Source organism: Aquarana catesbeiana, linkage group LG10 (genome assembly GCF_042186555.1).
Source record: "Aquarana catesbeiana isolate 2022-GZ linkage group LG10, ASM4218655v1, whole genome shotgun sequence".
Taxonomy (NCBI): domain Eukaryota; kingdom Metazoa; phylum Chordata; class Amphibia; order Anura; family Ranidae; genus Aquarana; species Aquarana catesbeiana.
Genome location: NC_133333.1, coordinates 254649969 through 254666768, shown reverse-complemented (window position 1 = coordinate 254666768; position 16800 = coordinate 254649969). Strand labels below are relative to the sequence as shown.

General features: G+C 46.1%; 1 protein-coding gene across 1 annotated transcript in view; it reads right to left on the bottom strand.

Moving 5' to 3' along the window:
* Positions 1-15457, bottom strand: part of LOC141109927 (polynucleotide 5'-hydroxyl-kinase NOL9-like) — a gene marked incomplete at its 5' end in the record, with an annotated part of 75194 nt that extends 59737 nt beyond the window's left edge. Inside the window, 5 exons of the mRNA XM_073601180.1 lie at positions 6972-7086; positions 7241-7418; positions 9168-9270; positions 10317-10602; positions 15109-15457. Of these exons, the coding sequence (XP_073457281.1) occupies positions 6972-7086; positions 7241-7418; positions 9168-9270; positions 10317-10602; positions 15109-15457 (1031 nt within the window). The remainder of the gene's footprint in view (positions 1-6971; positions 7087-7240; positions 7419-9167; positions 9271-10316; positions 10603-15108) is intronic.
* Positions 15458-16800: the final 1343 nt, after the last annotated feature.

The following is a 16800-nucleotide window of genomic DNA, read 5'->3' as shown; positions in this document are numbered from 1 at the left end:
GGGGGGGGAATGTCTCCTCCCGCTGCCTGCAAGAACGATTAATCGGCTGAACTGCCACTATGATAGTTCTTAGGTGCACAGAATCGCCAGCTGCAAAAGATATTTGAATGATGCCTGCAGCTATCATTCAGATATCACCACTGAAAGTCAAGGACGTCATGTGACCTCCTTGGGCTGAAAGTGGTTAAAATAGAAAAGCCAATTGTTTATGATGCATGGGGATTACATCTTCAAGTACTGAGGAGAAAAAAAAAAAAGACAGCTTTATTGAATTTAAATCTACAGCTAATCATGTATGTGTACAGCCAAATGTCCCTTTAATTTACTCTTAAGGCTCTGTTCACATCTAGGCGTTTTTCTGCTCTAAGCCTCAGCCCTTTAAATGCCCAACAAAACAAATCCCATTCATTTCAGTGGCCCCTGTTCACATCTGAGCAGTTTGTCGTCTAAAACAAAACGCCCATCGCTCAAAAAAGTACATGAGCTTCTTTTCTGGCAGATTACAGGCATTTTACATTGGTGACCTTTTAACTTTGAAGCCGCCTGTAAAATAGCAACACCTAGATGTGAACAGAGCCTTAACGTCTAAATTTGAAAACCTACGCCGTGTTTTAGGATGCCATTTGCCTCTGTGGAACACCTCCCTATTCCTGCTGCTATGGAACCCAAAAGCTTGCGCATATTCACATACATTATGTGGATTTTGTGGAAAGAGGTACAACATATATGGATTTGTCATCTACAGCAGTGGACTACAAACTGCGGCCCTTTGCTTGTCTCTATCTGGCCCTTGGGACACTATTCCTCCTACTGACATCAATGATGAGGCACCACTCCTCCCACTGACACCATTAATAGGGCACAATTCTTCTCACCGACACCATAGATGGGGCACTATTCCTCCTGCTAAGACTAATGATGGGGCATTCTTCCTCCCACTGACAACAGGGCACTATTCCTCCCATTGATGCCAACCATGGGGCACTATTCCTCCCATTGACGCCAACCATGGGGTATTCCTCCTATTGAGGCCAACCATGCGGCACCATTCCTCCTGTTAAAACCAGCGATAGAGCAGTGTTTACTACCAGGGATGCTGGAACATTTTCTATTCACACTGACCACATTTCAGCTCCCCAAAAGCCTGAAGGACAGTAAACTGGCCCTTTGGTTAAGTCTTGAGACCTCTGATCTACAGCAATGCAAATTGGCCTATAAAATAGACCACGGTGTCCAGAAATTCTTCAGCATCAGAAGATGCGATGCCGACCACCTTGAAGGAAAATACGATGTTGGGTATGCACTGTTTTCATGCATCCGATTATGGAAAAATGATGTGGAATTTAGTTCACCTGGAGATTTCATCCTCAGATGTTTATTCACGGTCCATGAAGCAGACGTCTCCATAAAGATCCACGTTTCTCTGACATTTGTTAAAGTTTAGAACATTATCACTTCTAATCTTTTGTTTCTAAATGCAAGGCTGCGTTTGAATTACACCGACACCCAATCGCAGCACCCACTGTGTTTTGAACACGATGCGGTAAAAGCTCACAAAACAAGGCTTCCCCGCACTGCGTTCTGACGTGAAAGGGCCCTTATTGTTTAGGCAAAGGTCACACAACGGGTAAATGAAATACACGTACCACTGCTCTGTTCCAGTTTTCCTTGTTTATTAACTCTTGAAACTACATTGTAGAAAGTCTTATTATTGTGGTCATTTCTTTATTACATGAAACATTTTATAAACATACACAGTAAACAGAAAAAATCTGAAAGGAGATTGTGACATTTACTGCTTTGATGATAGTGCGTTCGATGGACATATTGCAGGGACACTGCATAATCCATGACTGCTTTCTCTTCTATGTTATTACTATTACAATGCACTAAGTCTGGAGCACATTGGAGGACGCCTTCCTTGAATATTAGTCTGGGACACATGGGAAGAGTGCGCATTCTATGACTATTAGTCTGGAACACATTGGTTAAGTGCGCATTCTATGACTGTATTAGTGTGCCTCGTTAACTGTATAAGAATCTGGAACACTGGCTGAGTGCGCCTTCTTGACTGTATTAGTCTGGGACATATTGGACGAGTGTGCTTTCCTTGACTGGAATAGAATCTGGGACACATTGGACAAGTGCACTTTCCATGACTATTAGTCTGGGACAAATTGGATGAATGCACCTTCCTTGGCGGGGATAGAATCTGGGACACATGGGATGACTGCGCCCTCCATGACCGTACGTCTGGGACACATTGGTTGAGCGCGCCTTCCTTGACCCTACGTCTGGGACACACTGGTTGAGAGCGCCTTCCTTGATCCTACGTCTGGGACACATTGCTTGAGCGCGCCTTCCTTGACCCTACGTCTGGGACACACTGGTTGAGAGCGCCTTCCTTTGACCCTACGTCTGGGACACATTGGTTTAGCGCGCCTTCCTTGACCCTACGTCTGGGGCACATTGGTTGGGAGCGCCTTCCTTGACCCTACGTCTGGGGCACATTGATTGAGAGCGCCTTCCTTGACCCTATGTCTGGGACACATTGGTTGAGTGAGTCTTTCACTGTATTTAGTTTGAGACAATTTGACACCTCGTTGACTATTAGAATCTGGAACACTGGCTGAGTGTGCCTTCCTAGTGTGGGACACATTGGCTGGGTGCCCTTTCTTGACCGTATTTTCTCTATTTGTAACACTGATGCAATCTGAAGGCCTGATTTTTTTTTTAATCATTTTGTATATATTATTTTTTTTGGTAAGAGCCAGCTGTTTGGGCTCTATTTTAAGTGTTTTATAAGCTTTTTCAAAAACAGTCTAAAATGTAACAAAAAAATAAATTTAATCAAACAAAACAAAAGGGGTAAGACAAAAAAAAAAAACTTAGAGATGTTCGCGCCGTTTGAGGCGTTTCTCTTCATCTTCCCCGAGCCGTAGATTGTGAAGTCATAGTCTGAGGTGACGTAGGGAATCTCCCAATTAATTCCAGGCTGGAAAACAAGAGAGAAGAGAAATGCTTAGATAAGAAATCTTAAAGCGGCTACTGAACAATGAAAAAAAAAAAAAAGAGCTGATGTAACAGGTTCCAGCTCCAGAAAGACAACTATTACAGAGAAAGCTGTCAAAATACCTGTGTGAGAAGCCTCAGGCTAAAGCTGGCATTCTTCAATTCCTGAGCAGCACACTAATCTGACCTCTAGGTTTCGCTGAAGGTCCCGCCCTGGAACTAGCACAGGCAGTGTGATTGCCAAATAGCACAAGCATAGTCCTATGGATTCCGGAAAAACAACGCCAACTCTCAAACATGAACATAGGGTCTTACTTCGTAAACTTCGTATTGCTCTGGGACCCTTTCCATACTCATTTAGGATGGTCATACAACTCGCCAATTATTTCTTTACTTGGTCATACCTACTATTTTTTTTTCTTCTATATTAGATCAGGGTTCTCCAAACGTTCTAAACAAAAAGGGCCACTTTACTGTCCGTCAGACTTTAGAGGGGCCAGACGACTATGCTTGAAAGTAGAAAAGGCCCCATTGAGGGCGGGAAGGACGAGGTACCCCCCCCATCATAATGTGCACTAGCGGGCGGAACAGGGCACCCCCCCAATGGGGGCGTTGGCGGGAGAACAAGGTGCCCCCCCATCATGGTTGTCAGCAGGAACAAAGCACCCCCCCTCCCGAGCGTCAGCGGGATTAACAAGGCCACCCCCCCTCCCGAGCGTCAGCGGGAAGAACAACCTGCGCACCCTCCCCCCCATCGTGGATGTCAGCGGGAGGAAGCAAGCAGCAAAGGGCTGAATCTGGCCCCTGGGCCACAGTTTGGAGATGAGTGATATACACCATCAATGTCATGATAGTCACCTGACTGCACTTTTACTATATTACATTACTAAGCACTCTGATAATTTCCTTAGAGGAGACCATGGATTGCAGAAGAATATCAATCAGGAATAAATGGAGACACGCTCGTTTACTTAGCTCTCCCAAAACACATCCATTCATTTAAGGATTTGAACTCGGTTGAATGTGACTTTGCCTCAAAAGAACGCAATCTACAAGATGTCTCCTGTAAATGTATAAAGCCCTAAACATCGCAAGTCTGTTTTCCGGATATTTTCTACAGTGGGAAAAAGATTTCAGCACAAATATTACTGATGACCAAAAAAAACAATTATACTACAGCTATCACATGCTTCCTCTAAAAAATATATTTTTTTAAATTCCATACATTATGGCACTGCACTTTACTCCAGGCTTATTGGGATATATTCTTCCCATCATCGAAAAAGATTCAGGGCTCAACAGACCCCAGGAATTCTTGGTGCATGTTTCATTGTACAGGTGAACCAATAGGCCAACGTAAAACATTATACTCGGTCTACCATCCTCCACCTCGTCGTCTTTACAATATACTGAATACTTTTTGTCACAATAAGTTATTATTTATTAAGGTACTTATATAGCGCCGTCAATTTACGCAGCGCTTTACATATAAATTGTACATTCACATCGGTCCCTACCCTGAAGGAGCTTACAATCTAAGGTCCCTAACTCACATTCATATACTGGGGCCAATTTTTAGACAGAAGCCAATTAACCTCCCAGCATGTCTTTGGAGTGTGGAAGGAAACCGGAGTACCCGGAGGAAACCCACACAGGCACAGGGAGAACATTCACACTCCAGGCAGGTAGTGTCGTGATTCGAACCAGCGACCCTTTTTACGGCTGAGAGTGCTATCCACTACACCACTGTGCCGCCCAAGTTCAAGTATATTACATGCATTGTTGTATTAGACAGGAATCGGTGAGGCTGACCACATTCCCTCATTTTCATGGATCTTGGATCTACCTAGGTGATGCACCTTACCAGACTGACAAACAAAAGGTTACGCCATATATGGTCATGTTTGCACATTTCTGCACCTTGTGCTGCTATTTTCTATTTCATGTATGTTACGCTTAGGCTTGGTTCATACGACTTAGTGCCACTTTGCCAGGAGACTTCGAAGCAGGGAATATCTGTGTAATCTTCCTGTAATGTCAGATCCAGATCACATCAATCAAGACGAGGATCCGACTTAGCGGCAACTTCCATTAAAGTCTATGGGCACAAGTCAGATAGAAGTTGTCCTAAAGTAGTACAGGAACCTTTTCTAAAGTCAGAGCGACTTCAGTAGTGCCAATTAAGACTAATCTCATTATCTCATTGACCAACATTGGATTTCACATGTTATACGGCTTGGGGGTCTCACGTCGGATCCTAAATCACAGGAGCGTGAACCGAGCCTTACATGTATGTTATTCTAACTACAAAAAATAAGAAGAATGATAATCCCTCTCTGACGTTCACATTGATACCTCAAGTGTGGTGAAATCACTGTGTGTACACATATGCACGTGGAACCTACATGTATACATTTGCACGTGAGCATGGGGAGATGGGTGCTTTAAAAATGTTTTTACATAGTTACTCTGGTTAAAAAAAAAAAAAAAAAAAAAAAAGACATAAGTCCAATTCAAACAATAGAAGGGAAAATAAAATTATACAATCCTATACCCACAGTTGATCCAGAGGAAGGCATAAAAAAAAAAAAAAAAAAAAAACAACCCCTAAAAACCCCTATTTGCTACAGCAGGAGAACAAATTTCTCCCCAATCCCCCCAGGAGGTAATCAGATTTTCCCTCCTGGATCAGCTTTACCTATAAATGTCAGTACTCAGTTATATTATGTACATTTAGGAAAGAATCCAGGCCTTTCTTAAAGCAATCTACCGACTTGGCCAAAACCACCTCTGGTCTATTCCACATTTTCACATCTCTTACTGTGAAGAAACCTTTCCATATTTGGAGCTTAAACCTCTTTCCCTCTAGATGTAAAGAGTGTCCCCCTTGTCCTCTGTGATGAGCTTAAAGTGAATAACTCAACACCAAGTTCACAATATGGACCCCTTATGTATTTATACATGGTGATCATATCCCCCTTAATCTCCTCTTCTCAAGAGAATAAATTCAGTTCCTCTAATCTTTCCTCATAGCTGAGCTCCTCCATGCCTCTTATCAGTTTGGTTGCCCTTCTCTGCACTTTCTCCAGTTCCCTGATATCCTTTTTATGAACTGGTGCCCACAACTGAACTGCATATTTCAGATAAGGTCTTATTTATGATCTGTACAGGGGGGGCAAAATTATCTCTCTGGTGTCCATACCTCTTATACAAGAAAGGACTTTGCTCGCTTTGGAAACCGCAGCTTGGCATTGCATGCTATTATTGAGCTTATGATCTACCAAAACCCCCAAAAATTAGGAACAATGGCCTTGAAATGACAGAGCTCAATTCTTTTAGGATCTGTGTGGTTCTAAAAATAGGTTTTTATACCCTAATGCAATCTCTGCATTAGGATAAAAAACATCCTGTGTTCAGCTCCTGCTGATCTCAATTACAGCCAGTAAGGAGAGAGCTGGGCGAGCTCACACGAGTGCCCCCATAGCAAGAGGGTGGGAGGAGCCTAGAACATCAGTGGGGGACCCTAGGGGGAGGAGGATCAGGCTGCTCTGTGCAATGCTATTGCACAGAGCAGGCAAGTATGACATGTTTAGCATTTTTTTTTTTTTTTATTCCTAGAATATTTAAAAAAAATAAAAAATAAAAAATAAGGTGGGGATGGAGGTTCCTCCTCCTCAGTCAGCAGCCAGCCCGACAGTTTTTAGCAGACCCAGGCTTCCCAGAGAACAGTGCCCAGCAACTACGGTGCTGGGAGGGCGGCTGTAGAGCCACTTTGTTCACTTTTATATAAAAGCCCAACACCAGATGCAAATGGTGACACCTGGATCATGGCTACAGATCCTATAAACACTTGCCCCGATGATAAACCGGTATGTCCCAAGGCCTGGAAATGGTTAAGCTGGTGCCATGACCACCACCCCAGGTTTCTTATTTCACTCTTGATTGAAAAGAGACAATACCTGGTTCTTGAAGATGCTGTGGGGTATAGATATGTTTCCAATCGCAGAGCAGCTGGAGGGATGGGTGTAAGGATGTGGTAGACCTTTTTCTCCATATTAATTCCCCGAATAATACCTGGTGAGACAAGAACAATTGGTCAATGTAACCAATTACTGGCCGCCCAATGTTTTCGCTCTCCTCTCCTGGAGAAACAAAACAAGGAGCCCAAACGGGCATTTGACTCTTATGACTAGCCATGCAGATAGTTTTCCCCTCTGTCCCAACTCACCAAACCCCAGGCAGTCACAGACTGGCGTCTGTGTGAGGATCACCGGGCCGCTGCTCTGGCTGCCGACATCATCCAGAATGTGGCACAGGCCGACCCAGCTAGCGTTGGCTGTGTACAAGATGTGTGGTGGAGCGACATCGGCATGGATGACTCGAAGTGCTACAGCATTAAACGGCACCTGGAGAACACGAGGACACACGCTCCACGTTATACAGGTTTATTGGCTTGCCATAGAATACATTCACAGATTTCAGGTTTACAAAACCTCCAACTACTCTACTATGTGTATGTCAGCAAAAGTGGAGCAATGCAACAGACAGCACTTCACAGAGAGAGAGAAGAACTGACATTGTTCCTCCATCTCTCGGTGACCCCAGAAACTGAAAAGCGATGAGGATTTCATCACTTCCAGTTATGGCTCTCCGTTTACCTGGCTGTTACTGGGCAGGGAAGCAGCCAATCACATCGATCTGTGTCTGATCGGCAGCATTGGAGTCCAAAGGAGAGATCTGGGGTCTAAGACTCTAGATCTCTCCATTCAAGAAGATATATCACAACCCATTCACAAGGGATGTTGTTCATCCTTTGTTAAAGCAACAAAGTGGATAAAAAAATTAAAAATTTAAGACCGTGTAAAAAAAGAAACAAAAAAGTTTGGAAAAAAAATGTTTTAAAAAAATTTCAATTGCCCTCTCCCCCCCATGCTTACATGTAAAATTGTGATCATCCCATACAAGGTATCGCCGCAAATGTCAGAGCAATCATTTTAGCTCTAGACCTCCTCCAACACTAAACTGGTAACCTGTAAAGGCTTTTACAGCGTTGTTAATCAAGATTTTTAGGTATCGTAGTTTGGCGCCACTCCGTGGGTGCACGCAATTTAAAAGTGTGAAATGTTTGGCATCTATTTACTCAGCGCAAATACCGTGACACAAAGAAAACTGCATCACCCATTTTTTTTCCTCTAGGGTCTCTGCTACAATAAATTATATATATATATATTATATATATATATATATATATATATATATATATATATACATACATACATATACATACATACATATACATACACACACACATATATATATATATATATATATATATATATATATACACACACATACACACATATACATACACACACACTTTTTCATTTTGTTTAGGGGGGGTTCCAAGTAATTTTCTAGCAAAGAAAATACTGATTTTATCATGTAGGACAGGGATATGCAATTAGCGGACCTCCAGCTGTTGCAAAACTACAAGTCCCATCATGCTCTGGGTGTCTTGCTATGCCTCATGGGACAGAAAATCAAATCCTCTCATTTGTGCATTCCATCTTGAGATGTCTGCCAGTTCAAAACACTGAATTGCATCAAGTTTAGGTAATGACACTCAAGCTGGCCATAGATGGATTAACATTTGGCCGGTTCAGTAGGATCCCAGCTGAATTTCGATCAATCTATGGCCATTCCTGCTTGAACGATTGACCTCTGTCAAAGGGGAATGTAGGAAAGCGATTGTTAATCGGCAGCCTCTGATCAATGTATTCTGACAGGGAAGTCGTCATCCCCGCTGTCAGAATACAATGGTACAGCGGGGAAGATTCCTCCATCCACCTCACTTGTATGGATGGAGGAATCTTTTCTTTGATCAGCCCAGAATAAATTGCATCTACTTATCTAATTTATCACCAGAATGACATAATGTGCTGGCACTGCTCTACTTCTGTCTGAATTGTGAGAGAAAGAGAAAGACAGAATGAAAAAGGAAAGCGAGAGATGTGGGAGAAAGGAAAAAAAAAAAAAAAAAAAAAAAAAAAAAAAAAAAGCAAAAAAGAGAAAGATTTAGAAAAAAAAAAAAGTGCTGTAGGACAGAGCAGGGAGAGAGAGTGCAAAGTGTTATTTACCAGGATCTCTATACTGACCTCGTAAGGCACGAAGCTGTTAAGAGGAATGATCTGCTCAAACTGCTGCAACTTGCCAATGTAGCCCAACATGGTGAGATCTCTCAGGATCCACCCGTGACGTCTGAAAGGGAAAAAATAAAGCTGAGAAGAAAAAAAAAAAAAAAAGACAGCTTATACAGCACTTCCTATTACTTGAAATATGTGAAGTACTAATGTCTCCTATTTTGTTCATAGTAACCCATCAGTATTGGTGTCAGTGGACACAATAACAACCTCCACTTATGTTGTCAATAAACGCAACAATAGGCCCCCAGCACTGGTGTCAGCTGACCCAATAAACACCTTCGGCAATTGTGTCAGTGGGCGCAACAATAACCCCTACTCATGTCACCAGTGGACGCAATAAGCCCCAGCATTATCTACCATCATTGGCGTCAATGGACGCAATAAGCCCCAGCATCCCCCCCCCCATCATTGGCGTCAGTGGACACAATAAGCCCCAGCATTGGTGTCAAAGCAATAACAACCCCCAGCTTTGTCATCAATGGACACAATAATAACCACCAGCTTTGGTGTCAGTGGATGCAATAATAAGCACCACCCCGTGACATTAGTGAATGCAGTAATTGCTGCCATCAGTACTATTACACCCCCCCCATATTGATGGTCAGCGGCAGTGAGCGTTAGTATCCCACCCACCCCACCCCCAAAATGGTGCCAGGGACAGTGAAACTTAAACCAACCCCCAACCTGCAATGGTAGTTACTAGCCATGAAATTCAACTCCTCAACCCCCTGCTTGCACTGGTGGTAAGGGCAGTGAAAGTTATCCCCCCCCCCCTTACAATGGCAGTTAAATTTACCCCCAAACATTTGTGGTTACTGGCAGTAAAATTTACCTCCACCCCCTTAATTGGAGATGAGTGGTGGTAAAAGTTAAACCCCCCCATTGCTGGGCATGGCAGGGAAAGTTTAACCTTTCTCCCCCACAGACCAGGACTACATAACACCGCCCATAGTAATATCTCTCCGGTGCTGGAACAGAGCGTTTCAGTGACTAGCACCCCTCAGCCACTCGGGCTGCATACTGGGCACCAGGTGGTCTAGTAACTGGATTACTTTTAAAGTTGCTCATTTCAGACACCAAACCCTCACAAAAGTTACTTACACTGTCTCCGTCCCTCCAGCTCCACTATAACTGTTCTCTACTTGAAGCAATTCATGTCCTAATGAAGGCCTAAAGTGAAGGTCAGAGTCTTCCTCTTCATCGGAGGAGTCCAGCCCTTGGTTCTTGTACTTGGTGTCAGACGAGGCCTTTGTCATGTATCCAGCCGCGCTCTTCACATACTCAGGAGTGAGCGGCTCCATGCGTTCTCCTCCCTCTGTGACCATCTGTACGATGTGGCTGGGGGACAGCAGGTGGATTAGGTCTATCAGGAGTAGCAATCCAAACCCTGGAGGGGGGGGGATAAAGACATAGCAAGGATGTAAATATTAAAGGGCAACTCCAACCAGATGAAGGATTTTGCCATTTTTTTTCAAGAGAAGTTTCTCTACAAGGTTTAGTATAAATTCTGGATTGAACTAGATGGACTTGTGTCTTTTCAACTTAGCTATGTAACATATACAATGTGGTAATACATATGTGTTGCCGCAATTTGTTTTTGCTTAATACTGTGCATTGCGATAGGGCAGCCCATTCATTTCAACAGGCATACCGGTACATCTCTGTCTGTTTTTTGGGGTTTCAGGCGTGTGCATGCGCTCCCACTGTGATTATGCAGATGTTCGTTACAAAGGCAGATTGGCAGTCTGTAAGACAGATCGCTGTTCTGTCAGTAGGGAAGGTATTGATCCTGTTTTCCTGCAAAGCAGAGACATGGATCCATCTCTTCCCCTAGTAAAAGCACCTCCCACAGTACACAAACACTGGCTAGGCACACAGTTAACCCTTTGATAGCCCCTGATGTTAACCCCTTCACACCCAGTGTCATTAGTACAGTGACAGTGCATATTTTTAGCACCGATCACTATATACCGTATTTATCGGCGTATAACACGCACCTTAATTTTAAGAGGTAAGTTTCAGGGAAAAAAATAAATACATTTTAAATAAAGAATTTAGAAGCAAAATAAGGGTCAGTGCCCATCATTGCAGCCTAATCAGTGCCGGAATAGACAGACGGTTCTCCTGTGTACACGGCGTCAGGCCTAGTCCCACCCCCTATGATGGACATAACATTAGTCCAATGGCGGGACGTCAATACTAGGAGGCGGGACTGGGCATAAACTTCTAGACGAGCACACAGGAGATCGCGGCTCTATTTTGGCAGCGCCCGTTCTTTCCCCTCAGAGGCAGCCCTATATTGGCGTATAACACGCATACATGATTTACCTCTGATTTTAAGGGGGAAAAAAAAGTACATGTAATACGCCAATACGGTAAGTGTCAGCGATTCCCACCAAAGTGTCAGCTGGTGTCAGAATGTCCACTGCAATGTTGTAATACTGGGTACAAAAGAATTTCCAAGGCATTAGATATACCATGGAACATGGGGAAGAGTCATCATCAAGTGGAGAAAATCTGGCACAACAGGGACATGACCAAGAACTGGATGTCCCTCCAAAATTGATGAAGACGAGAAGAAAACTGGTCAGGGAGGCTGCCAAGAGGCCTACAGCAATATTAAAGGAGCTGCAGGAATATCTGGCTGTATGGTACATGTGACAACAACCTCCCGTATTCTTCATATGTCTGGGCTATGGGGTAGAGTGGCAAGACAGAAGACTTTTCTTACCAAGAAAAACATCCTGTGGGAAAATGTGTTCTGGTCTGATGAAACCAAGGTTGAACTTTTTTTAGCCATAATTCCAAAATAAATATTTGGTGCAAAAACAACACTGCACATCACCAAAAAGAACACCATACCCACCGTGAAGCATGGTGGTGGCAGCATCATGCTTTGGGGCTGTTTTTCTTCAGCTGGAACAGGGGCCTTAATCAAGGTAGAGGGAATTATGAACAGTTCCAAATACCAGTCAGTATTGGCACAAAATCTTCAGTCTTCTGTTAGAAAGCTGAAAATGAAGAGGAACTTCATCTTTCAGCACGACAACGACCCAAAGTATCCATCCAAATCAACAAGGGGGACGGCTTCACCAAAGGATTCAAGTTTTGGATTTGCCCAGCCAGAGCCCAGACCTGAATCCCATTGAAAATCTGTGGGGTGATCTGAAGAGGGCTGTGCAGAGGAAATGCCCTCGCAAGCGGACAGATTTTGAGTGTTTTTTGCAAAGAAGAGCGGGCAAATATTGCCAAGTCAAGATGTGCCATGCTGATAGACACATACCCAAAAAGACAAAGTGCTGTAATAAAAACAAAAGGTGCTTCAACAAAGTATTAGTGTAAGGGGTGTACACACTTATGTGACCATCATTTTTTTTATTTTTACTTCTCTTCACCTAAAATATTCCTTGCATTTAATGCAATAAAATAAAAAATGCCCTCAGATCTCACATTAAAAAAAAAAAAAAAAAAAAAAAGACACCTGTCATGCTTTTTTTTTCTATTACAAGGGATGTTTACGTTCCTTGTAATAGGAATAAAAGTGATCACATTTTTATTCTTTTTTAAAGGAACAGTGTAAAAGATATAAATAGGAGAAAAAAAAAAGAAATTTAAATTGCCCCGTCCTGCTGAGCTTGCGTGCAGAAGCATACGAAAAGTCACACCCGCGTATGTAAACGGTGTTCACACCACACATGTGAGGTATCACCGCGATCATTACTGCGAGAGCAATAATTCCAGCCCTAGACCTCCTCTAACTCAAAACTGGTAACCTGTAGAGATTAAGTGTCAAAGTTTATCGCCATTCCACGAGCGGGCGCAATTTTGAAGCGCGACATGTTGGGTATCAATTTACTCGGCATAACATCATCTTTCACATTATAAAAGAAAATTGTGCTAACTTTACGGTTTTATTTTTCAATTAAAAAAAGTGCAATTTATTTGGGAAAAAAATACGTTTGTAAGACCGCTGCGCAAATACGGTGTGACAAAGTATTGCAACGACCGCCAAATTTTATTCATTAGGATGTCTGGAAAAAAAAAAAAAAAAATAATAAATTATACATATTTAGGGGTTCTAAGTAATTTTCTAGCAAAAAAACCTCCGGGATTTTAACTTGTAAAACAAGTTTGAAAAATAGGCGCGGCCCATAAGTGGTAACTGAATGTGTAATTATCTGAATTATGAAAAGAATAAAAAAAAATAGAAAACGTGCATCGAAGGGCAGATAAATCAGCCGCCAGCTTTTATTTCTGTCAAAACTTGAATCCAAAGAGGAACAAAAAGTGTGAGTTGGAGTTTGGCTTCAATTAGTGTATCTAAATCTGCTAGTCCATCTAACACTCCCCTCCCCCACCCCCCCCAAGACTGATAATGCTGCTGTCCAAAGGCTCCTCTGTTGCTCCCCCAAGCAGAGTGCTGGCACTCCGATACAGGAGTTGTTGGAAGGATCGCCGGGTGAAACAAGCCCAAAAAAATAGTCGGGGGGGGGGGGAGGGACTCGTAGTCGGGGGGGGAGGGAGGGGGGGGACTCGTAGTCGGGGGGGGAGGGGGGGACGCTGGGACTTGTAGTCAGGGAGGGGAAGGGGGACTTGTAGTCAGGGAGGGGGGGGATGCTGGGACTTGTAGTCAGGGGGGAGGGGGGGACGCTGGGACTTGTAGTCGGGGAGGGGGGGACGCTGGGACTTGTAGTCGGGGAGGGGGGGACGCTGGGACTTGTAGTCGGGGAGGGGGGGACGCTGGGACTTGTAGTCGGGGAGGGGGGGACGCTGGGACTTGTAGTCGGGGAGGGGGGGACGCTGGGACTTGTAGTCGGGGAGGGGGGGACGCTGGGACTTGTAGTCGGGGAGGGGGGGACGCTGGGACTTGTAGTCGGGGAGGGGGGGACGCTGGGACTTGTAGTCGGGGAGGGGGGGACGCTGGGACTTGTAGTCGGGGAGGGGGGGACGCTGGGACTTGTAGTCGGGGAGGGGGGGACGCTGGGACTTGTAGTCGGGGAGGGGGGGACGCTGGGACTTGTAGTCGGGGAGGGGGGGACGCTGGGACTTGTAGTCGGGGAGGGGGGGACGCTGGGACTTGTAGTCGGGGAGGGGGGGACGCTGGGACTTGTAGTCGGGGAGGGGGGGGACGCTGGGACTTGTAGTCGGGGAGGGGGGGACGCTGGGACTTGTAGTCGGGGAGGGGGGGACGCTGGGACTTGTAGTCGGGGAGGGGGGGACGCTGGGACTTGTAGTCGGGGAGGGGGGGACGCTGGGACTTGTAGTCGGGGAGGGGGGGACGCTGGGACTTGTAGTCGGGGAGGGGGGGACGCTGGGACTTGTAGTCGGGGAGGGGGGGACGCTGGGACTTGTAGTCGGGGAGGGGGGGACGCTGGGACTTGTAGTCGGGGAGGGGGGGACGCTGGGACTTGTAGTCGGGGAGGGGGGGACGCTGGGACTTGTAGTCGGGGAGGGGGGGACGCTGGGACTTGTAGTCGGGGAGGGGGGGACGCTGGGACTTGTAGTCGGGGAGGGGGGGGAGCTGGGACTTGTAGTCAGGGGGGGGGAGCTGGGACTTGTAGTCAGGGGGGGGGAGCTGGGACTTGTAGTCAGGGGGGGGGAGCTGGGACTTGTAGTCAGGGGGGGGAGCTGGGACTTGTAGTCGGGGAGGGTGGGACGCTGGGACTTGTAGTCAGGGGGGGGGAGCTGGGACTTGTAGTCAGGGGGGGGGAGCTGGGACTCGTAGTCAGGGGGGGTGGGACCCTGGGACTTGTAGTCAGGGAGGGGGGGACGCTGGGACTTGTAGTCAGGGAGGGGGGGACGCTGGGACTTGTAGTCAGGGAGGGGGGACGCTGGGACTTGTAGTCAGGGTGGGACGCTGGGACTTGTAGTCCTCCTCCGGGGGGAGACACACCTGTCCGGGGCCCAGTAGCAGGACACACACTCCCTCCTCGGCCAGCACGGCGGACATGGAGGGGGTCGGGCTCTCCTGGGAGGTGGATGGCCGGGACTCGGAACTCTCCGGGCCGCTCATCTTCTTCCTCCTCTTCGCTCCGGTATGCCGAGCCCGCTGTGATCGGCTCTTCCCCGGGCGGACCTTCAGGACGGCTCCGGACCGGGCGGGGAACATCCGGGGATCCATCTCTCTCTCTCTCTGTCTGAGGAAAAGACAGGAGACGCTCGGCGCTTTCCCGCTCCTCCTGTACGCCGCTGGGACCCGCCCCTCCGCGCCAGCGTCTGGACGTACAACGCAGCGTGTGTCCGGGTCACATGACCCGGAAATAGTGCCACAGACTGGAGCTCCAGTCTACAGCCCGATATTGGATCTCGCGAGATCTCGTGCCAGGTGACCTTCAGGAGTCCCACAGGGCGTCCGGACTCTGGCCGCCATCTTGGTTGTGGCAAACTGTATGTTGAAATCCCCGCTATCTCGGCCGCTGTACCGGGAATGTTATCCTCTTACAGGATACATCTATCCCTGCTCTGGTCTACCAGCCCGCAGGAAAGGAGCCTGGCTGCGGGTTTAACGTGGACGGTGGATAACGGGCGCCATCTTGGTTGTGGCAGCCATGTTGGCATTAGTAGCAAATCTCTGAGGAGGAGGAATTTTTTATTTCAAATTATTAAACTAAAGTGAAGGGCCATGGAGGTGTTCAGTGTAACATTACAACATTTCCAGGGTCTGTTTACAGCTGAGAGGCTCACTTTTGTTGCCAGCGGTTTAGACATTAACCACTTCCCTACCAGGCCAATTCTGACATTTCTCTCCTACATGTAAAAAATCATTTTTTTGCTAGAAAATGACATAGAACCCCCAAACATTATATATGTTTTTTTCTTTTTTTTTTTTAGCAAAGACTCTAGAGAATATAATGGCGGTTGTTGCAAAAAAAAAGTTTTGTGTTTTTAAAAAAAAATTAAAACAGTAAAGTTAGCCCAATGTTTTTGCATATTGTGAAAGATGAAGTTACGCCGAGTAAATAGATACCTAACATGTCACGCTTCAAAATTGCACACGGTCGTGGAATGGCGCCAATGTTGGGTACTTAAAAATCCCCATAGGCGACGCTTGAAATTTTTTTACTGGTTACATGTTTTGAGATACAGAGGAGGTCTAGTGATGAAATGATTGCTCTCGCTCCAACGTTCGCGGCGATACCTCACATGTGTGGTTTGAACACCGTTTTCATATGTGTGCGGGACTTACGTATGCGTTCGCTTCCGCGTGCGAGCACACGGGGACAGGGGCGCTTTAAAAAAAAAAAAAATTTATTGTTAACCAGTTGCCGACCGCCGCACGACGATGTACGTCTGCAGAGCGGCACGGGCAGGCAAAAGGGCTTACAGGTACGTCCTTGCCTGCCCGCGGGGGGGGGTCCGATCGGACCCCCCCCCCCCCCGTGCCTGCGGTGGTCGGCAAATCCTCCCCGGCGATCGGTGGTGAGGGGGAGGCCATCCATTCGTGGCCCCCCCCTCGCGATCGCTCCCAGCCAATGGGATCATTTCCCTGCCTCTGTATAGTACACAGAGGCAGAGGAAATGATGTCATCTCTCCTCAGCTCGGCATTTTCCGTTCCGGCGCCGAGGAGAGAAGACTGGAATGTGA